The 23,025-nt window shown below is 37.8% G+C and overlaps 2 protein-coding genes across 4 annotated transcripts; one reads left to right on the top strand and one right to left on the bottom strand.

Annotated features, from left to right (window-relative positions):
- Positions 1-586: 586 nt before the first annotated feature.
- Positions 587-14,599, top strand: si:dkey-262k9.2 (uncharacterized). Of its 3 annotated transcripts, XM_055047757.1 has the most exons (9): positions 587-702; positions 1,631-1,705; positions 5,508-5,568; positions 6,476-6,508; positions 8,230-8,262; positions 8,942-8,998; positions 9,789-9,857; positions 10,034-10,076; positions 12,463-14,599. In XM_055047757.1, exons 3-9 carry the CDS (start codon positions 5,517-5,519, stop codon positions 12,506-12,508), a joined length of 333 nt encoding a protein of 110 aa, XP_054903732.1. In that variant the 5' UTR covers positions 587-702; positions 1,631-1,705; positions 5,508-5,516; the 3' UTR covers positions 12,509-14,599. The 3 variants fall into 3 exon arrangements, with proteins under 3 accessions (XP_054903732.1, XP_054903731.1, XP_054903733.1); XM_055047756.1 differs by lacking the exon at positions 1,631-1,705; XM_055047758.1 differs by lacking the exons at positions 587-702; positions 1,631-1,705 and adding an exon at positions 2,468-2,572.
- Positions 14,600-14,714: 115 nt separating this feature from the next.
- On the bottom strand, positions 14,715-22,169 carry fxyd5 (FXYD domain containing ion transport regulator 5). The gene is given in 11 exon segments (XM_055047755.1): positions 14,715-15,172; positions 16,348-16,393; positions 16,477-16,551; positions 16,624-16,653; positions 17,016-17,060; positions 17,566-17,616; positions 17,723-17,842; positions 18,425-18,493; positions 20,795-20,820; positions 20,822-20,838; positions 22,053-22,169. Coding segments are annotated over 11 exon segments (558 nt in total). The 5' UTR covers positions 22,107-22,169; the 3' UTR covers positions 14,715-15,147.
- Between the last annotated feature and the right edge of the window lie 856 nt (positions 22,170-23,025).

Genomic DNA, 23,025 nt, shown 5'->3' with positions numbered 1-23,025 from the left:
TTGCTTTGAAGATGCAACACAACAAATTGAGAAAGTCCAAATTATAATCTGCTGTTCTGAAATGCCCATCAGTAAGGTCATGCTTAAAAGGACTTGGAAGGGGAAAAAAGGTGGTACTTGTTTATAAAAAAAAGTCTGAGGCCCCTCGTCCACCCTAAGAAAAGGGTTTCTCTCTAGTGTGCTTTTAAAAAAGAGATGGGGATTACCTAACAGCCTGAAAAAGGTTGTTCTCATTAAATAAACTACAGCTAAGGTGGTCAGACGCACAGGCCTGCACATGATCCATTTTATTTAGTAAGACAGTCTGAAATACTGTAATTCCAGTTGCAATTGGAGGTATGTGTGAACTGAAACACCATAAACAGAATGACCTGACTGCAGACGACTGTCGAAATGCAAACGACACGCTCCCCGTGACACAATAATTGTACATCTATTTGCCGAAACCAGCAACAGAGTTTCACAATAAGGCCTCTAAGCGTAGCAGGTTGACTTGTAAAGCAGATAAGGGCGGAGGGGTGGTGTCATGTTTCAAAAGCTCAGGAGCCAATCATAAAATGTTTCCTCAAAGTCAGCACACCTGGTGTAAAGAGAGTTTGCACACTGGCAGTCTCGAAGATTGTAAGGAGGTCTGCCAGAGAAACATCACACCAAGCCTGCAGTGCGCTGAAGCAACTCTGAACAACAGCAGCTCATTTGAATGTAAGTAAACACTTCAGTCAAGAGTTTCACCAAAAGGGTTTATCTATAATTTTATACTTTCTTTCTTTCATGTAGTCACGAGAATTCTGTTTTTTTGTTTACATGTGTGGAATCTAAGGAGGAAAAGTTCAACTGAATTTTCAGTGAAGTCAAACTGGGTGCTGGTGGAGTCATGCAGATGACTTTGTAGAAAACTCATTATTATTAATTGTAAACTGGCATGAACTGTGTACAGTTCTTTAAGTCGGCTCTGCGTGTCACGTATGGCCTTTGGTAAAACAACACCTCTGCGTGGACAGCAGTGAAGGGAGGACTAACTTGCTGCAAAACTGCTCTGGCTTATCCATTACCTGGGTGTTTGTGCAAAGTGTGACCTTTGGATCTGGGGGTAATTAAAGCTCTGCACCTGCAAAGAAAATTCTCCTTTGCAGAGCACGATTGGAGCAACAGTATTAACTCTTTCAAAAGCCAGCTGTCACAGAGTACACATACCTATTTATATATAGGTTCATGTTTAAGAACATTTGCACTCTGTTGAATACACTGAAAGATTAAGAAGAAGTGAGGAGGGGAAAATTGGCAGTGAATGGCCTGTTTGCACACCTGTGTTATGAGCCTGTCAATCATTCCAGAGACCAATATGGGGCTGTCAAGTTATTAGTTATTAGCATGATCAAGAAGAACTGCAAGACCTGACTTTTTAAAGGAAGTCAGTGTTTAGCCTTTTTCATTTTTTGGTTGAGCAATTTATTTATTTCTAAGAAATTCACTTGAAAGTAGTCAAGAGGTTTGACGAGAATGACATAAGCAGAGGTATTTCCCACACACACCAATAAAACAAAAAAACTGAGGGTAAATTTCAGTTCTGAATGAGGTGGCAGTAAAGTCCCTATAGTAGGTGACAAAAAGTTTTTTTTTTCTGACTTAGCCCACTCAGCAATAACGGAGCATATCCTGTTTAAGGACTTCGCTTGTGAGTCATCAGAGCAACAAGCAAGCAGCGGTGAGTGAGGGTGTTGATTCTCGGGGCTCAGAGAGGGAACCAAATCTAACAGAGAAACTTTGTTCTTATAAACAGAATATGCTTTTTTCTTTGCTCCAAATCTGTCGTGTACTTTTAAGGGTAGGTTGTTTGAAACTGGCGTGATGTAATGATGCAGGAAATCTACAGATGTCCTCCGTTCTCTTTGGTCGTGTATTGTATTTTTCTCTGTCTGTGTGTTTTTCCACACATTTTTGTGCTTATCGGGTCTCTTTTAAGCAATAGCAAGTGAAATTGAAAGGGTTATACAGAAAACAAATACAACTCACTTTTTGTACCTCATTTCACACTTCCTGTATTGACAGATTCTTTGCTTCTTATGTCTACTGAAATAAAACAAACTTTGTTGCTTTGATGTAGCTGGATTTTGAGATAAATGGGTGTTTTTTTACAAACCCTCACTGTGATCGGAACCAGTCGATTTTTAGGGTTAACAGAATGAAGAATAGCTTTGTCCTCATCAGATAAAGAAAGAAAAGTAAAATCGGTACGTGACTGTAGTCCTGTATGTCTACAGAGGGTAAATTGGTTTGTGTTGTGTTTCTGAGCTTAGTTAAGGTTGGAGATGCCTACATCGTGCAGAAATGTAGAACTCTTTTCATTCATTGGCTATGTGTATATATTTATCACACTCGTTCAACTGAAGTAGGGGAGAGAGGATACAGGAAAGGTGTCACAGGCTCATTGTCACAGGCACACATTGATATCCTCTTAGTTATGTCACTACTTGCATTGGCCCAGTAGTAGACTAAAAACTCACTCACAAACCCTGTAGTTCCTCAGCTGTCTGACCAGCTTGGTGTATTGTACAGCACTGGCTGAACCCTGGTGAGTTTGTACATTGCTTTAACATTGCCATTGCAAGTTTTCTTGCCACTTTGTTTGCAGTTGCAATTGTTCTGGTGGAATCTGTTATAGAAGGAATGTATTTGCATTCAGTCTGGTTTGATAAACAGCAGCTGTGGGAGTTTGCAGAATTAAGTAAGCAATTCTTGTGAACCAGAAGCATCAGCTTTTTAGAAAGCTGAATGGCAAACAATTTAGGTTGCTTCTTTTGCCTTGCATCTACGCTCATGATTGTTTTTGCTCCTTCTTTTTGGAGCTAACTTTTAACTTTGATACTTTCCCACTAATCCTTTTCTCTCATCTCTTTTTTTAAGTCACATTTGCTCTCCTGTGAAACCCCTTGACTGCAGTAATGCTGACCTGTTCAGACATTTGTGATTGCTATCACCAGTACCAGCCCTGTCCTTAACTCGTTGCTTATCTATGCAAGCAGATAAGCACAAAATGACCCATTGTGGAACGCTGTGTTAACTTTTCGTTAGATTATGCGTTGGCTTAAAATCAACTCTTCCTAGTTGGATTTAAGTGTGTTTTCTCTCTAATATCACCAGATTGGTGTGGGAGTCTGTAATAATCCAATATTAATGAATGGACTGAGCCCTGTCTATTCTTGTCTTGCAGTAAAGCACAATAGTTTTATGATTTGTTGATTTCTTCATTTATTGTTTACAGTCCTCTGGCCGGAAGGCAGCTGGCATGTCTGCTTTATGAGTGTGCTGCCTGTTATTATATGTCGCAAATTGGGTTTTGGTATGAAGGAGCAAATTTGAACGTACAAGAATATATTACCCAATTTGAGGAATAATACAGGCGTCAAGAGCCATTTGGATGTGGAGGCAGTGGACTGGGTTGATAAATATTTGCAAATTGGATCAGCTTATTATTTCACCCAAAGCGACTCTGAAAAGCAAATTGGATACAGAAGGGGCTTTTATTTGCAGCTTCTTAGGTTGGTTGCATTTGGAGATTTACTCCAGCTATTCAAGGAGCCTAAGCAGCCCACATAAAGCACTCCCTCTCCAATCAGCCACGGCTGTGTGATTAACATCTTCCTCCCAATATAATCAAGCAAAACAGTTCTTGATGCCATGTATCTATTTTTAGTAGGAAAATTATTCTGACAATTGGTTTGTACCAGAGTAAGCTGCATTGTGAACGCTACACATGACCAATATGAGCTTGTCAAGGTGTGATAATATTCAGAAAAAATATTGGTTTCAATGTACCTATGCAACATAAAAATCTAAGTTTTTAAATCTAATCTAATTGATTTCTTGTAAAACTGATAAAGGCAGCTCAACATAATTTTATAGAAACTTGGACATTTTAAGCTCAGACAATTGGTGTAAGTGATGGGAATAAATCATTTCTGTTGGAGTTGTTGCAATCCTTTTAGGATAATCAGTGATGGTCCTCTGTTTCTTCTATATGTTTGCAACAAGAAATATTTCCAAAAAGCTGATTTTGTCCCTCTTATCAAAGACAGGAAAACGTGTTGGTCTTTTTTGGGACAGTAAATTGGCAGCAACATGTGGAGGAGAAGAAGAGCTTCATTACTCTATATGCTCCATACTGCTAAACAAATCTCAACACTACAACAGTTTTTATGGTATCTATAGAAATTGTGTTGTGGAGACAGAATCACTCTGAATGCAAAGGGTTAGAAAACCATAGTCTTTTCAAACTTTGGTAAACTTTGAAATCACAAATCACTCTGCAGCTAGTGGATGCCACTCTTGTACCTCACACATCAATGTTGTGCATATTCATAATGACTGGACATTGCAATGTTCGTAGTGATTAGATCAGTGGAAATTGCAAAACCCTGACACATTAGCCTCTTTACTTATTGTCTTTCTCGTAGCCGAGAGTCACTTCCTCTTGTTTGGCAGTCTTTGTGGGTGCCTTGGGATTTGTTCTCATTTCTTACTTCAGTCGTTTCCTCTTGGTGATTAACAGCTGAGGAAACAAGGGTACAATGTTAATGGTGGTCAAGGATGAGGTGCCTGTAGTTCAACATATGGCACAAAGCTCAACAGGAGTGTTCACGCTTTGTTCTTGCATCATCAGACATGAGCCATTGATTTTGGTTCCTGAGAAGGAGCCTGTTTCAGTACCTTAATCAGAACAAGGAAGCTTCATTCTGGACATATATTGGAGGAAAGGTCATTCTCATGATTTTCCCATTTTAAAAATACCAACGTCCATATTGTGTTGAAAATAATCAGAGCTTTGTTTTGCTGGCTGTGAACATCTGTGCTTTGCATTCATGCACTTGTAATAGGGAAGTGCAGAATGGCTTGTTGTCAGGCGTTTGCCATGAGGAAGTTGTTTTCCATTAGGAATAAAACACATACTCCTGCACAAAAATGACTTGGTGAATATATTTTAAACATTAAAAGGATTAAAGCAAATTTCTAGATATTTTTAGTTGACAGATGCTTATTCAGTCAGTCATTTTACATCTTCCTGGAAACATTATGCAACAGGTATGGCACATTAACTTTGCAAAGGATGGAAACATTGAGCAGGCACTTGCTACCCGCTTACTCTGAGCAAAGCTTTTTGTGATACGCTTTTCTTTTTCTGCTGATCATAGTGGGAACTTTTCCTGTGTGACCGTCTTAACCATCATACGTCTCAGATTACAATCTATATTTGCATGTGCACTTTTTAAAGCAGCAGTACAAGGCCTGTATTTCTCTGAATTTGTATTTTTCCGCTAACATGCAATGTTGCAATGCTCGAATCTCAAAAGTACCAGCGGGAGTCCTAATAATACTTTCTGCTTTCCAACACCCCCTCCCGTCTCTACACAAGGACCCCAAGATTTCACTAACATCAGTGACTGCATATTAACAGCAGATATATTTAACTTGGGTGTATTTTCTTTTTTTTTTCTTGTTTCTCCCTACAGCATTTGAAGATGATGCGATTGCTGTTCCTCTGTGTACTGCTACTGCTGCCAGCTGCCACCGGTATGTTTTCATCTCTGATACGCTTTCAGTTGATAAACATCTAATCGGGGCTCAGGCATCCATGTGCCAGGCTGCCTTCTTCAACTGCCTACATGCGTTAGCTGTCGTGTGCTACAAGATTACCACATGCACCCGCTGCCTGCTATTGCAACAGCAGGCACCGGGTGACTGCTATTGCACACAATGACAGAACTTGTTCACCTCACCAGCAAATGAACAAGACAGAAAGAAAAACATGAAAATGAAATTGGCAACAGTCCATGTTTCTTTCTTTTTCTTTTTTTCCTAGTGTAGAGGTAATAAGGTATAAAAAGTTGATAATCTCTCAGTGTGCTGAAGTACCTTATGTATAATTATGTTCTACATCGCAAAAGTGTGTTTTTCTTGGCACGTTACCACACATTTCTGTGCCACTTATTGAGATTTTATTTGGTAGATTTAGTTGAGGAATGCATAGTGGTGTTTTTGGTTTCTTTGATCAAATTTGCATGGCATGTATTTGTACTCAGTCCAATTTATATTCAGACACCTAAATAGGAGCCAGGGCACCCATTCGCTTAGCACCTTCCGTGTATATTTACCAAGACATGGCCGCCTGCCCAAGTTGACATTGCAGGCAAGGAAAAGCAGCCAAGCAGCTCGTAGTAATTCTGGAAGAGCTGCAGAGATCCACAGCTCCATAGGTAGAAGCTATCTATTGGTCAGCTATTTGTCATGCAGACAAGAACAAAAAAAGTCAGACACAAGCCATGTGACATTGTAAACGTGAAGACTATACCTAGGTTGTTGGAAATAAGTTCCAGGGCTATGAACACCATTGCAAAACCCTGGCCTTTAAATGTTTTTTTTTTTTTTTTTTTTTTTAACTGCTTGGCTTCACAATTCTTACCGCTCTTTTGTTTTGCAGTGCTTTCAGAAGACTTAGAGGGATCAGCTGATGGTATGAATTGCACATCTCACTCAGAAAAACTTAGAACAAAACATGAAATGGAAACCCATTCATGTTGGTTTTAAGGTTACCAAGTAAATAGCAACTGTTTCTTAGATCGCAATAGTTTAGCAATTAAAATGTTTGTTTTTTTTTCTTCTTTTTTTTTTTTACATTGAACGTTTACTTGAGATCACACCCAACTTCAACAAATATTACCTCATTGATGTGTTTTGAAAAGAATCAAGCATGGGTTTTTCTTGTACACAAGCCTTCGTTATGTGTCATTATTGATAATCACCTGTTATTCAACGTGAACTGATAATTTAGCATAATTGATGGATTACATTAGCTCGTATTCCAAGTATAAAGAAAAATAATTTCTTTCACCGCATTAATACAATTTAGCCTGCTTCAGCCACCTCTAAGGCTTAAAATGGCTTTTCTCCAATGGTAGACTTTAGTTGCGGGGGGAAAAAGGAGAGTAGATACCATGGAGACAATTTGTTGGATATGCAGCAATAAAATGGCTGCATAAAGAAGTCCAATGTTTCCCAACCCTGGCACTCAAGATGCACTGGACTATGTGTTTTTAGACATTTAACACACCTGATTCAGTTGACTGGAGTTGAGCAAAAGCCTGTTAATCAGCCATCAATTGAAGTCAGGTGTGTAGGGAATGTACTTTGAGGACTGGGGTTGCAAAACCCTTAAAGAAACCAAATGCAGAGCTAGTGCCTTGCAAAACTATTCACACCCTATTCTTTTGCACTTTTCCACATATTGGTGTTCATGATGCAGTTTATTTTCTAGTGTTGTACGAGACTGAGTTTTATATAGTGCTATGAGAACAAACATTTAATTTTCTTTCAAGTTCAACTTCTTTCAACTTCAGAAAGTAATTCACATCACTGTATTTTATTTAAAGGTATAATAGCTTTGCCTGTTTTTGTTAGATCTGCTATATAAAATTTCTATGAAAAATATTGAATTGACTGGTAGTGATGAGACAATGGAAAAATTAAGAGGTACTAATATATCTGAAATACACTTTGTATGCAACACATTTCAATCATCTTTAGAAAGGCAGCATTTCTTTTTATCTTTATGTACTTTGTTCAGAGCTTAAAATGAAAATGTTGAGCTTGAATTTCAAGTTTTGAATTATTGCAATTGTCGATTGAATTACTGAAGATGACAAATCAATAATCATTGTATTCTACTGAAATTTTTCAATTATCTTTTGAAGACACAGAAAAGCTTCCCACACTGTTATTTGCCAGTATTTTGTTCTTGTTTTGACTTCAGGAAAGCTTGGTTGCTTTTGTTTAAAAAAGAAACAAAAAAACAAGAACTTCTTAACATAGTTAGCAAAAGTTAAGAGGTAGGTCACTGTGCAGTCTGTTTGTTAAAAATGGAGAATAATTTTCCAGGGCTTTTCATCCTCATCCATCTTCACATTTTGACCTGCACATCTCACTCAGAAAAACTTAGAACAAAACATAAAATGGAAACCCATTCATGCTGGTTTGATTGGTGCTGCATAATTCTGTGTGATGACTCTCATGTACAGCTCCAGCCTCCCTTTGTAATTGAATTTCTCATTTAGAGTTTATTTACCCCCAATTTGAGTAATTTAAAAAGTATGCTCTGCTTGTTCTCTACTGATAATGGTATTTCTTCTTTTTGTTCATTTGTTGTTGTTGTTTTTTTGTTTGTTTTTTTTTTTACAGATTCAGATGATGAAGATTTTGTTGAGCGAAAGAGTGAGTTTTTCTTTTCTTTTTCCTCCACACTTCAACAGCAGGTTTGATTCTTTAATTGTGCCACTACTTCTGGTCACAATCGCTGTAATGGCAGCTGCTCACAGGAGAGTATGTGAAGGTTATGGCCTCTAATTTCTGTCAGCATTGTGTATAGGCTGTTCCAGTCCAGTGAGATGTGCAGAGGGTCTCTGGCCCCTGTTGCAGTTTACCCCCCTCTAACCATTAAGCCCTGAATGGAATCAATTAGCTCTCCAGAGAGGCCCTGTGGATCCTGCTGAAAGGCCAATGAGCATGCTGATATCTCTGCCGCCCTGTCTGTCACCTAATCAACATTGGCATTCTCATTCTCACCACACATCTGCCTGTCACTCCTCATCCAGGCTTTGATGGGCATTTGATAGAATTACAGACCGTTAAGACCAGGGATGCAGTCTGTCTGCCTGCTCTTGTAAGGGCAGCTTTTCTACAAATGATTACGACTCATCACCGGAGCCTGAACCTTTTTTCTATCTATAGGATATAAGAACATGAGCTTGGATGAAAAGTCTATAAATCTAAATGTTTGAAAGTTCAAATTAGTAAAGTAATGGCTTCAGAAAAAGATATGTTGTTTTTGTACACTTAAGAGGAAGTATATATAATGAAAACTCTAACTGCCCTTTTGTTTTGTGCCACTTAGATATTCCTAATGTTGAAGGCTCCCAAGCTGAAACTGAAGGTTCAAAAGAAAATCCAAGTGAGTATAACATATTTATGTTCACAGTATTGACGTAAGGTTTCTTCATACCTACACTGTTAACAATTGAAATGCTAGACAAACTCAGAATTTTATAACAATCTAAATAAAGGGCAAAACTGAATGATTTGGGAATCACAGAAAAAGCATTTCTCATACAATTAAGTAAATGAATTAATTTATTTTTATTGTATTCCACTGTTAAAATTATAAATTTTAAAATTGTTATGCACAAAGCTGGGACAGAGGCCATAAAAACAGATAAGTGTTAAGAATGAAAAATAACTGTAGCAGCATATGTGCAATTTAATAGTTAAACGGGCGACAATCAGGGTTGCTAGATGTAAAGCTCTAAAATGGATAGAAATTCACCAGGCGTTTCACCAACCAGAAGTATTTTTGTCTTGGATCTTAGAAATAAACCAAAATAACAAAGCTCTGCCCCCAAAACGCCAGATGATTAGGAGATGTTCTAAAGAGGGATGCTTCATCCCTCAATATTGGAGACCCATGGCCGTCTCCAATATTGAATATCTGTCAGTTACCTTTGGTCCTCTATCGATAGAGTAAAAATAATCGAAGTATTATAAAATCAACAAATTGTGAAAGATGGATTGTCTCGTTTGTATTTTTTACTAAACAGATACTTGGTAAGATTATCTTACATACCATAGTTTGTTTGGGTTGTATTAACATTTTAACACAATGTCTCCCAAGTGTTTTAAAAAGGACATCATTATTATGCTGACCTTCGAACATGTTTGTTTTACTGTCATTTTTTTGGTTTTAGGTCAAATGACTGTGATCGTCATAGCTGCTGTGGTTGCAGTGGTGGCTCTGTCAGTCATAGCAGTAGCTGGTAAGCATTCTGTTTTTGTTGAGAGTGAAATGTGAACTTTATGTTCCCAGGGCTGACAGATGTACTGCCTTTCAGAACTTGGCAAGGATTCTTGAGTGTCTTGTAAAGCTGTTGCCTCCTAAGCAAATATGAACTTTCCTCTTATGGAGTTGTGACCTTTTCTTTTCTGCTTGCAGCTGTAATGTTGATGAAGCGACAAAAGCTGAAACAGCAGCAAGGGTAAGATCAAATTGCTTGTTTTATTCAAACGATTGTTTTACAGGTTTGTGTGTTAACATTTATTGGTTTTGGGCGGACTTCATGCTAAGTCAGATTCGGAGTCACAGAACCAGTCTGTTGGGTAACTGTCCTGCTTCTGCTTTTACTTTGTGCTCTACTTGGTCTAAATTGTCAACCCACAAAACCAAAGAACAGTCACGCCTGAAAGCATCATCAGCATCCACCTATGTTAGCCCGTCTGGACTTGTTCAACAATTAGTGTTGCGCCTCGTGCCCTCTAAAGTCACTAGTGAACACTCCCCAACTATCTGTCAAACAATGGCTTTGTCGGTGCCACTGGGAAAGTATGACCCAAAGGAACAGGACTCAACCTGTCCCAAAGCTTACCTCATGCACCGAGTCACAAGGAGGCAACTGAACTTGAAAAATTAACCAACCCAGTAAACATGTTCTTGGCATCTTGACAACAACCGCTGATACTCTGACAGAAAAACAACTTGAACCAGTTATGCAGAGTTTTGCTCTTAGCATTTGGCCTCTGCTTAACTGTAATTTGGATTTTTGAGACATCTTGCAAACTAATCAGTTTCTTTTTAGTCAGGAGGCGATGAATAAATTGCATAACGGAGGGTTGCAAGGGTACAGAATGTTACTCCGTTTAATACAGTACAATCAGGTGGCAGAAGAAAATCTGTTACAGTAATGACACCTAAGATGTTGTGCATGCTAGGGTTAAATTCTTGTGCAGGATTAGTCACTGCCTCGCAGAGCTGCAGCCAGCTTCAGCGGTGTTTGGCGCTGAATGATCGCTCTGTTGAAAAGAGGCTTAATCACGCAGCAACCTATGGCTTGTTGGATCAACAGTTTTCAGTGAGGTTTATAAGACCCACCTGGGGGATGAGCGGTGTTTTTGAGGTAACGCAGCAACCATGCACCTGTTAGAACCCAACTTAATGAGGGAGCCATGCAATTTAATTTTTTTTCTTGCTGTTTTGCTGTTTATGGATGTTCCTTCTGTTAATGTTATCACTGAAAAAGAACCTAAATGCCTAACATGCCTAATTAAATAAATTAGAATACCATTGAAAAGTTTAGTTTTTTAAAAAGTTATTTTTATGGATGTTCAGTTGGTCAAGTCACAACCCAGCTGCATTCTCTGACAGTATGCATCCATTTACTAAGTAAACGGATAAAAAGGGAGGATGTGAACCAACTAATAAAACTTTTTGTCACTGAATCACTATGAACATGAGTGCATAACAGCACCAGGCACAAAACACATTATCAACTACAGCCAGTGCTTAAAAATAGAAATATCTGAAAAATTAAGTAAAACAAAGGGTCTTACTGAAATAAGCATTCTTATATTGGATATAAAGGTAATCAGAATTTATTCGACAATTTGACATTCCTGGATGAATGGCATAGTATCAAACTATTTATAATTCATTTGTAGTGCTTGTTTGCACAGTTCTACCCAATCAGTATATTGTTGATCTGTTTGTTTCTGTTTCCCCAAGCAAACTTTTTTTTTTGTCACCCATTCTTTTTAAAATCAGTCAAGATTAGAAAAACTGTGTTGAAGTCTTTCACAGCTTAATCTTAGTGATGGTCATTAAAGCAGATATAGGTTCTTAGATGGTAGGTTTTAGTTCTGAATGTCATTATTTTTTTTGCAGTCTGGGAACATAATCCCTAAATTAAATGCAGTCTGTAATACTTTAGACCAAAGAACAATTCAGTCCTTTTTTTTTTTTGTTTGTTTTTTTTACTTTACCACTACAGGCTTCCAACATTTTTCCTGTTTCATAAATGGCTTGACACAAGAAATGCTTGTTCTAGCATTTCTTCTATGCTATAAATGCATCATAGTATCTCTGTGTTTTTTCTTGAAGCACTGAAATCAGCCATACCATTGTGTGTGTGTCGTGCATCTGCCCCAAACTCTTGAATGCCCTTTATTTCTCAAAACTTGGGTTATCTTTCTCTTGAGCACCTTTTTACTTTTTCTCTCCACTACGGTTCCCATTTACATGCTTGGATACAGTGCTCTGATCAGCCAATTTATTTAGAAATGACTTTCCTTGTCTAAAGTGCCGGTGGCTGTCTGCTGGACAACTGTCAAGTCAGCACCCTTTCCTAATGATTGGAGACCATTTCTGCATGCAAAATCTTTTTTTGTGTGTGTGTGCATAAGAGTTCATTTCAACCTTTTATAGTTGAATCAGATGATCACCTAGAAGCACTTGAAATATCTGCTTCAGAAATCTAAAGTTTAAAAAGAACTGTTAACTGACATTACACTACTACTTCAACTTTTAAATTATTTGCCAAATGGCTTAGTTACATTCGTCTCACCTCATTCTGTCTGCCACCTGTTTTTCAGGGTTTACTCTGTACCCACTGAGCAGAATGAGAAAGGCACCATCTAGTTCCTGGCAGCGCAGCAGCTCTGCACCTTAAAGCCAAGCGAGGAGAACAGGCCGTTATCTCCCACTCTCTGACTCAGGACACCTGAACTCATTTGCACCTCAGCCTGCTTATCACTGTCCACTCTCTCACACATTCCTATAAACATATCTAACCTATGCAGTACAACTTTTTTTTTTCTCTTTTTGCTGTTGTGCACCATTTTCTCTGGATCCCAGCTGTTTGTTCTCCATTTAGTTAGGGATTTTTTGGAAAGCATTCAAACCTTTTTTTAATTGCATTCTGTTTGAAGAATCCAATTTAAAAGAGGAACATGTGGCTTGCAGCTTCTTTTTGTTAAAATTAATGATTTAGCTCAGCCAAACCTCCCCTTTTTATTCAAAAGCATAAAATGATTGACCACTTAAGCAGAGAAAACTGTAATTGTGTTTTGATTCGGTGCGTGTGGAACAAGCCTGTCTGTGAAATGGTCGTTGACTGAGACAAACCATGCTAATCCGTGCTAAGCCAGCTGAATGCTCACTTACTTTCTCATTCACTTGTCTGACATCCTCTGTTCCTGGCCCAACGGGAGGCACTGTGAAGGCAAAACCAGCTCTTCATCTTTTTTTCCAACGGTGCAAAATAAAAATAAGTGGATACACCAGCTGAGCACACATTTCAGCTGTAAAACAATCGGCTGCCATAAATGATGTTTAGTTCCCTCCCTTTTTTGTTTTTGCAAAGCTTCTGTTAAGTCTTGCAGATTGTAAATGGCTTTCAGAAACCTGCAGAGTGCAATTCCTGCACTGGGAGCAGAAAGGTTGCTGGGAGGGAGGTTAGGAAATTTAAGGTGGGATGATTTGGGAATTAGAATTTATTTCTTTTAATTTTTTTTATTGATGAAGGGGTGCTGGATTCACTCGCATGACATCAATTACACTGTATGCAGGAAAGCTTTGTATGTCAGAAAATGTTTCAGATGAAGTGGGATAACCCCAAAACAGTTTGAAACAAGTACTTCAAAAAGTGTTGAAGCAAGAATCTATTTATTTCTAATACATTGTGTTAAGAACACTGGGTATTAAGAAAAGCTGTAAAAATGTATCTGGTGTCCAGCATCAGCTTAAGAAAAGATGCTTATGTATTGGTATAAAACAAATTATCTGATTGATTTTAACTTCCTGTATCTGAACACGCCTAAGTCATTTATTTTTGACTGGCCTTTAATGTGTCAGCATTTAATTTAGGCATGTCATAAACTGCTATACAGAACATTTAATTTTTTTGCTAAGCATAACTTTATTTCCTGATTGTTTTATATGATACAAGGCTATTTCCTTCACATTTTATTTCCCTAAAATGTATCAAAATGTTTCTATACAATTGCTACCAAATGCTTATCTATTAACTCTTTGGAGAGCCTCTTTGTTGTGACACTACTCATGTACAAAAAAAAAAAAATGCAATATATGTAGCATTTAAGCTTTTTATTATTATTTTACAAGTGAAAATCTGTCATTTAAAAATGTCTTGTACATTAAATTTAACCTTTTATCACTGCCACAGTTTATCTGGAAGAACAAGGTTTCAAAATGCAATTGGTAGTAATTGATTTTGAAATAATGTTATTTTATACAATTAGGATATGCTCAAGTGATAAAAGCCTGCAGATCATAAGGAGTTAAATTTAAATTATGTATATTTACTGGGTGATAAGTGTCCATTTTTTTTTCTAAGAAAAAAATGGTTTAAAGGGCTGTTTTGTAAGGAATTCCCATGATTGGAGAGTAAGTCCCATCTTAAATATGTATTAGTGTTTATATCATAGCAATAAGTTTAAATTTGAACTTCATGTCAAATAATTGTATTTGTATCTGCACTTTTTTATATGTATTTCTATGCCAAAGACATTTACTGAGGTATGCATTTAATTTCCAGAGCTTGTAATTCATGTATCGCCTGCCAAGAATACCATAATCATTTTGCACAGCTACAGACACCTTGTATTTGTTCTTTCAGCAAATTTAGAATGGGGAAATTTCTGTACATATAAAAAGATAACTGAACTCTGGATGTTTGCCTATTTTGACATTAAATGTTCTAAAACACCTGCTTAGCGTCTGTAGTGTTTGCATAACTGAGTTACCATATGGATGAAAAGTTATTCTGCCATTAGATTCCCATTATTTTAGGGCTTTTCTCACAAACACGCTTAGACACACTTGCTTAACATTTTGCTGTGCTTTTTATTTTGTTTTTTGGACTTTGCAGGACTGCCCAGCTTCAGTTTAATTCTCATGTGGAAAAAAAAAATGAAGATTCTGCCGTGTACAAATGTCTTTTCATGACCTTTAGTGATTCATTTTTTCTTTTACAAAAATTTGATTCAATTCAAGTTAGCATGAGCTTGTTCAGGACAATTTAATTTCCAGTACAGTTTGTTTTATAGACATGAACACAGGTCCCAGGTTTTCCATTTATCAGCATGAGTCAAGATTTGTTTACTCAAACTTCCACCAGTTACCAAGCAGTACAATTAGCCTGTCAGGCCGCACACAAACACGTTGCCAGGTGTTAGTGAAGTGTTTTTCTCCCTCACGGACTAAGACTTTTGTAATTTCTTGAAACTTTCCATGACTGCCATCGTTTGCACATCTTCTTATCCTTGGACCACACGGTATGTTCTGAAAAATAAATACAAATAATCCGTCAGCAAAAAAATAGTGGAAAACCCTTTATAGCAAGTATTGACATGTATTGAATAACAAACAATTGTACTTGCAGTGGGTAAGTTATTGTGTTTTGGTCATTGAACAGTTTAATCAGAACCCTTCTGATGCATAAATCATCACAGAGATCTCTGCTGAACTGCTGTCTAGAATGTAAGCCTGCGACCTAAATAAAATATAGTATGTAAATAATTAGCCATTTAATTTAATTCACCAATTAGTTATTTAGTCATTATATGTGAGAAGCACTTAGAACTGGTAATAGATGTACCAATATTTTAAAGATTGTTCCTCAAAACTGTTTTTCCATCATACCACTTCCATAGTACAATATTTGTATTACAATAATATAATAATATAATAAACATATCTGCTTAGTCTCTTACTGTTTTTGTAGGTCTAAGCCCATGGATATTTTTTTCTGAACTTGGACATCGTTTTACAAAACCTAAAGTGATTTATTGTGATGTTTTAGCATATGCATAGTTACAAATTGGATGTGCCAACTTCTAAGTGTTATTGTTTGGAAGGCTGGGTACGTTTCTTAATATAGGCTTTCTCCAACATAGGTGTGGATTTTTGAATTGGTTAAAAGCTCAAGGCCTTTGCAGTTGGCCATCAGTTAAGAACAGCACAATAATTTCTTGTCCTACCAGCATTGAGAGTTTGTCTGTTGGTTAAGCCATAGACTCATTCCTTCCAGGCCTGGATGCACAGTGACACTGTGCTTCTCTAAAAACAAGTTTACCAGGACAGTCTTGACTACAATCCAGCAGCAGGTGAATGTGTGAATGAATGGGTGAATGACTAAATATAGAGTTTTGGACCCCTCTGGACTTGATGAAGTGATTGACAACTTCTGGGTAAAGACGGAATAATGACATGTTACAGAATGTATGTAAATTTACCTGTAAAAATAAGTTAACTGCTGCATGCAGGTTTTCTGATTTGTATCTACACTTTTTGTCACAAATGTTGAAGTGAATGCTGTAAAGAAACGCATGTTCTTATCATGCTTAGACTAATTTGTGGCTGCTCGTTTAGTAATTGTAGCACACTTGGAAAGGACTGTTACGGATGCAAATGAGTTTTAACTAGCTCCAACAAAGGTGGCTGGTACAAATACTAACTTCGATGACTTCTTGTGACACTTGGGCAGCCGGCAGATGTTGCCACCTGTAGTTAGAAATAAGCAAAATATTGAGAAAGCTTCTTGAATGAAAATAGAGATTATTACTTAGTAAAAAAATCTAACTTACAGCCAATGATCATAATTCCCATAATGAAGAGCACACTGGCAATGATCAGGCCAGCGTATCGCAGAGATTCATAATCTAAACAAGTGACACATGTTAAAACCCCGCTAAGAACTTTATAGAAAAAGATACAGAAAAGAGCTTCCTTACTATAGGTGAAAGGTTCATCCCACTTTGGATCTATGTAATACAAAAGGAAAGAGAAGAAGGATCTATTCAGGATTGAGTGAAGTCAGTTATAGTGCTGAAGGACACACATTGACAGCAGCAACAACAAAAAAAGCAGAACATTAATGGGGAGCAGCTGATGTGCTGCTGATGCTGCATCAAAATCTTATCTGAAGTAAACTCAAGCAGTCTAAGAGCATAAATATCTCATTTTGCATAAGATACAAGCAAGAATGAATCTTTAGGCAACAGAGTGGGTTTTGCTTAGGAGGCAGGGAATTGTGATAGTGTCAGCAAGCCCAGGGATATTAAGACAATTACAATTACCCATGGCATTCATGGGTAATTGTGGCGCAGGAAGGAAATTTAGTCACCCCAGTCAGTTTCGTTTTTGACCGTTGTTTTCTTCGTCGATGACACTATGGAAGGAGAAAAAAAAATGGAAAAAGCATTACATCATTTGACTTTTTTAAATCATCTCCCATTTCTATTTATTATTCATAGAGTCTAATATTAAAAATATCCTTTTTGTACTTTACTGGCCTAATTTTAACCATTGCATGTTTTCTTCCTCCAAGATTTGTTGATCCCTCATGCTCGCAACATCAATGCATCATTACTTCACACAAGACTCTAGATATGTCCTCATGTCTGACTTAGTTTTTAATTGAATGTTTCAATCTATCAGTGAAATGAGTTTCACATGAAACATATACAGAAGGCGTTTCATCCTTTCAGTATTTGTTATTGCAATTCTTTATTCCAGCCAGTGAGTCCAGGAATGTGAAAAAACAAAACAAAACTATATTTGCAAAGGAAATTGCAATTGCTTGTTGCAGCCTCAGTTGAAAAAAGGGTTTTATGTTTGTCGACAAACTCAATGGCTCCACCAACTGTTCAAAGTAGAGGTTGAAGAAGTGGCACCTGTAGCAGATGTTGGCTTTGTTTGAAGCTCTGTTGCCTTCTGAGTGAAAGCTGAAAGGAATAGGAAAATGGAACAAAAATAAAAAAAAAACATCAGGTGAGGCAGGAGTCCTAAATGTTGCATAGAATTTGAATGGTGCGCCGCTCGCCATGCTACCTGTTGTTCTTGGTTTGGATACGGTGGAGCTGACTGAAGTGTTCTGGGTGTTGTGCCCAGACGCGGTTTTCTCTGGGAGATTTTTCTGTCCGGTTTCAGCATTTATGGTGGTTCTGTTTCCTGGAGGCGCACACACAAAAATCAACTGAGGATGTTAAATGAAACAGAAGCTTTGACTACATAAATCGAGTGAATAGAAAAGTCTTCAAAAAAACTCACTAAACTAAATGATCTAAAGAAGCATATTGCTGTCACTGAGGAAAATCTATTTTTGGACACTACTAAATTATAACCTGATAATATTTTGTAGAAATACATAGAATACACATGATTTTTGCAGAATATTTTGATGCATTTAGGTTACATTGACAACAAGGCTGCATTGCAAGGGGTATGCGAGGCACTGTAATGACACCCCAAACTACAACCATAAAATTAAAAGTAAGCTTTGGATTTTGTTATTTTATACTTTAATGCCATTCTATTAGGGCAAGCAGTAGATGTGTTTTTGTCATCAGTCAGAAAATTGTTACAAGAAAGTAGCTCCTTTCTAAACTCGCAGAGAGCTGCAGCAAAGAGTGACATCTTGGGATCATCTGCTAGAGAAAATGATTTTGCAACATTGTAGTATGTCTTAAATCGGGGATACCAAAAAAAAAAAAGGGTGCAGTAGATAGAGACAGCCAAAAGAAAGTGTCTTACCAGTGGGAATTGTAAGTTTGGTGGGAGGCACTGTTTGATCAGAGGGTGTTTGACTCTGGGCCCATGACACTGTGGAGAGAAATAAATGCATTTTTAATCACCAAAAAGAAAAAAATGGAGTCAGATGAAACAGTGGACTTTCACAGGAAGAACAAAGCCCAGTGTTGTTTATGAGTTTTTCTAACAATGCCGTCACGTATTTCTTGGCTGAGGCCAAACTTCAGTGTACGAAGTGGAGGGAGCCCTGCAGATCCGCTGAGCATGTCACAGTAGCAGTCCTGTCAGTGAATGGGGCTGTGAGGCAACACAGGGTCAGATTGTTGAGTGAGACGACGGGACAGAGCGGCGCATTGTCTGTGTGCTCACTCAGCACCTTCCAGTTAGTAATTAAGTTACACAGAACTTCTGCTTTGTGGGGGCAGTGCATTGATTTTGACTAATTATGTGAACTAGTAAAAAACTGGCTGGATTAAATGTGTAATTTAAGATTTTAAAAAATTGTTTGAACATTTTCAATGAGCAATTTGTATGCAATCATGAGCAGTGGAAGAATATTAAATTTCTCTTGCAGTTTCAGTCACAGCTGTTTTACTCCTGTTAACTGTGTGAATGTAGACTTACAGCATTGTCACATTTCTGAATATTTAATCCTCTTTTTTGAAATATAATCCCAATATATTAGTTTAATTATTTCTGATCTACATATCAGTCTTCAAACATGATGGATTACCATTTAGAATATGGAACAATTTTCTCCAGACCTCCAGGGAATTTGGCCTGACTGCAATTATGGTCTCAAGAGGAACTAAAAATCATATGTCCTTGCTTTTGTGGGACATTGTTACCACCAGTAACACCAGCTCCATTGATGTGATTCACTGAATTATTTATTCCCCTTCACACAGAGTCTGAGCTTGCAGTAATAAATTAGGCATTTTGAATAAAAGAGCCCAACATTAATGGAGTCACACAACTCAGACCGTGGAATATGATGGTTTGTTTAAGAAATCCAATGCTAGGGCTAATAAACAAAGCTAATGCTAATGTAAAGAATAATGAAAAACAATGTCAGCACCCTTCAAACAAAATGTTTATCACATATGCATTTTGACAAAAAACATGTCACTTAGCTTTAAAACACTGATTAAACACCGAGTCTAATCAGTCAGTCTGGGTGTGCCCCAGAACCCCAGACCACCTGTGGTCACACCTTTCACCTGTGTGAAAGGGCATACAGACGTTTTGCAACCAGATGGCCGTGCATCAACTGTTCCACTTTGGATGAAGTAAGAGTGAGCCTTTAATCAAGTTAAATCACAAAAAGGAGCAAGGCATTTTGGCATTAGAACCGCCGAACAGTCAAACAGGAAATAAACAAAAAAAAAACAGATAAAACCTGTACTGAAATATTTTACATTGAGTGTCGATTCACAGTTTGTGATTTGTGAGAAGTGGTATGTGTGGACGTGTCGAAATAAGGAAGTTGATGGTTGGGATTTAACTTGGGGGAGGAGGACTTTAAGCTGAACAACATTTAATATGATGAACAAAGCACAACTCTCCTTGGAATACCTAAAATGACCTTTATTCAGGAGCTAATGCTCTGTAATTTTGGAGCTCAATAAACAAAGTTGTGCAGGAAAGAAGTACCACACTCCCCCAACGCCCAAGGCAGAAGAGCAATTCAGACTCTTTCACAAATGGGAGGTATGAAGATACATGTTAGTTATCATTTTTACCTGGCACAAAAAATAATATCATCTAATGGTCTTGCCCTTGCCATTGAAGTACAGAAGATGCTGTGATGTTTCTTTGACCTTTTTCTGTTGTTACTTTGGAGTAGCTGCAGGTATGGGCTCGGATCAGCCGTGGATTAGCAAGTAGAGCTCAAACCTGCTCTACCTGTGGACTGTGGTGATGTCTTCACCACAGTGTTGATTTTGTCATTTTATGTGTTTTAAAAGAATCACAATTTTAATAAAAATGTAACTCTACCTTTTTAGTTCTTCAAGAGTAGCTGCAATTAAAAATCTGAATACAAAATTCTCCATAAAAGATTTAGACTTGGCTTGCTCTCTCAAAAACTAATAAAAAAAGTGTAAGAGGATGAGAAGAGCTGTACTCAAAGTTCAGCCACCGAAATCCATTTCATGCCTAAAAAATAACACTACGATAGAATTAACTGATTATTCAGTCTTTCAAAACTCTAAAAACAGTACGAAGCTAAACAAAATGGAAATCTACATTTTAAAGTCAGTTTCTTAATACTGTTGTTGCATGTAATTGAGTCCAGATCGTTTCATTTCACACCAAGTTCACATATTAATTTGCCATAAGCAAATTTAGTATCCAGGGGATTTCTGCACTCACCTTCTGACATGGCAAACAAAAGACATCACCACAGCCTTGTAAACCTGAAAGAAACAGACATTTTGCAGAGATGATGATTCAAAAAGAAGGCATAAGAAGGTGGAGCAAGATGAATGTTAGAAGGAATAAAAAAAAAGAAATATAAGCTTAATTTTAAACAGGTAAGCTCAGATCTACTTTTTCAAAACAAGTGACACAAAGGACTTATTCAAGTGTAAACAGAAAACCTTTTTTCAATTAACCTTTTGGTCACTTTGCATTCAATGGCAAGAGAATGTGCACTATGTGAATATCACCAGCAAGCAATAAAAACGTCTGTCTAAATGATGATTGCAATGACACTGGAACAAGATGTGAAGTTAATGTTCACCAGACAGGAAGCCATGGCTTTTAAGCTCAGCACCACATGGCCACTTCTGCTTCCTTCCACTTCCTCTCTTGCTCTCTGAATGTCATTACTCACACTCTTCAAACTGTGTGACGGAAAACAGATCCCTGCTTCTAAAATCGAACTGTGATAAACTTGTTTCTGTTTGTCAAAGCTGAGTGACTGAGGAGACATATTGTGTGCACAACCCTCCCACATGTATCCGTGTTGCACTTTGTGGCACCGTAGGAATTACTCTATCGTAGTTTTAAAGCTGTCACCAATTAAAAGTTGGCATCACAAGACGTGTTGAAAATATTTTTAACATAATGGAGACCCTGAGTCTGAGAGTAGACATCTTCCTCCCCCTCAACATACTGCCTTGAAAATTATTTTAAAAAAGCTTTCCATTACATATGTCCATCAAACAGGTAAAAAGAAGCAAACAAACAAACAAACAGGACTGTTAACAAGTGGAGGTCCAGGCCAAAGACCAGTTTCAAATCTCCTCCCCCTCAGAAAATTAAATTTCAATCTTTGACCGATCCTGGTGGCATCTCATCCCCTGGGCCGGCGACAGCATGGCAGGTGAGCGTCCGGGTAGGTCATGAGCTTTGACAGCTAAGATTAGCAGGTCGTGTCAATCTTCATTTCACTCCAGAGCATATGTCAGGATGAGGCCTGTATCCCCTGGGCTGTACAGGCGTCTCTCGCTTCCCCTGGGCTGACCCGCCTGCCTGTTTGTCACATCTCGCACCCTCCCTGACTCTCTGGTTTGTCTGTTCATCCATTTGTCTGTCAACCCCCATCAGTCTCTTTTGACTCTGCTTCACCCAAAATCATCCCTGAGCATTTAGACATTTAGTCTTCAATCTAGACTATTATGCTTACCTTAGTATCCATCCTGCAAGGGGTTTGGTTCCAGGGATGCGTCCAAAGCTTCATTATCCACAGTGCTTTCCTCGGTAAAATGACCTCTGACAGGCGGGTGAAAAAAAACTGTTAAAAAGGCCACACCCATGTTGCTCACCACAACCACTTCCGCATCCAGAGACTTTGTCTCTCTCACCCACTCTTGTTCCATCTGCTCACTGATGCAGGTTTTTCACTTTTACTCTCATCTCTTTGTGCAGTACTGTTTTCCCTCAACATTGTGGGCTCTCTTCACATTTCAAACCACCCTCTCTAATTAACTCTTTTCAACTGAACTACCAGTGTCAATATCACTGGCTCATAAAAAGGATTAAACATCCTTGCAATGAGGAAATGTACTAATATGAGGATAAATAAACACTACAATTATACAACTTATTTATCTACATATTTAATGTATATCTTCCCCTGAATTTATGTTTAGTGTATGCAAAGTGACTCAGTTTGAGCACAGAGTTTGATGAAAGCTTTCATAGATGTAATTCTCCCTACATTTTGTTGCTTTTCTTTATATAGGAACTAGCTACATCAACAGTTTTTTTGAGAAAAAAACTCTATTTTGTCAAAGGTAATATAGTACAAATTTAAATTCTTCCAGTTTATCATTATCAGATAAAGGTTAAAGCCATTATTACTACCTGGTTTACTTGCTTTTTCCCCTCCCGACAAAATAGTTACGCCACTATCACAAGACCTTCACAAGAAAAGAGGTAGTAATTGTGACCCAACTGCATTACTCAACTGAGAGGCACAAACATAAGCTGTTACAGTAAACAAAGGCTGCAATTCATCTACATGAGTAAAGCACAGCCTTTGTCCCTCGGTGTGGGAGCAATTTGTACCCAGCTTACATACTTCCAGTCTTTATAAGAATGTCAACTTAAACTATAATAATTCTCCACCTGTAAAACAGGGCTGTGAAAATGATTTA

The sequence above is a fragment of the Poeciliopsis prolifica genome, unplaced genomic scaffold, assembly GCF_027474105.1.
Source record: "Poeciliopsis prolifica strain line A6 unplaced genomic scaffold, Auburn_PproV2 SCAFFOLD026, whole genome shotgun sequence".
Classification (NCBI taxonomy): Eukaryota; Metazoa; Chordata; class Actinopteri; order Cyprinodontiformes; family Poeciliidae; genus Poeciliopsis; species Poeciliopsis prolifica.
The sequence above is the reverse complement of the archived record's forward strand: the minus strand, read 5'-3'. Positions and strand labels throughout refer to the sequence as shown.

Coding starts and splice junctions, on each gene's coding strand:
- si:dkey-262k9.2 (XM_055047756.1), top strand. CDS start 5,517: ATGATGCGATTGCTGTTCCTCTGTGTACTGCTACTGCTGCCAGCTGCC. Junction 6,509..8,229: donor CTTAGAGGGATCAGCTGATG/GTATGAATTGCA, acceptor TTTTTTTTACAG/ATTCAGATGATGAAGATTTT. Junction 10,077..12,462: donor AAGCTGAAACAGCAGCAAGG/GTAAGATCAAAT, acceptor CCTGTTTTTCAG/GGTTTACTCTGTACCCACTG.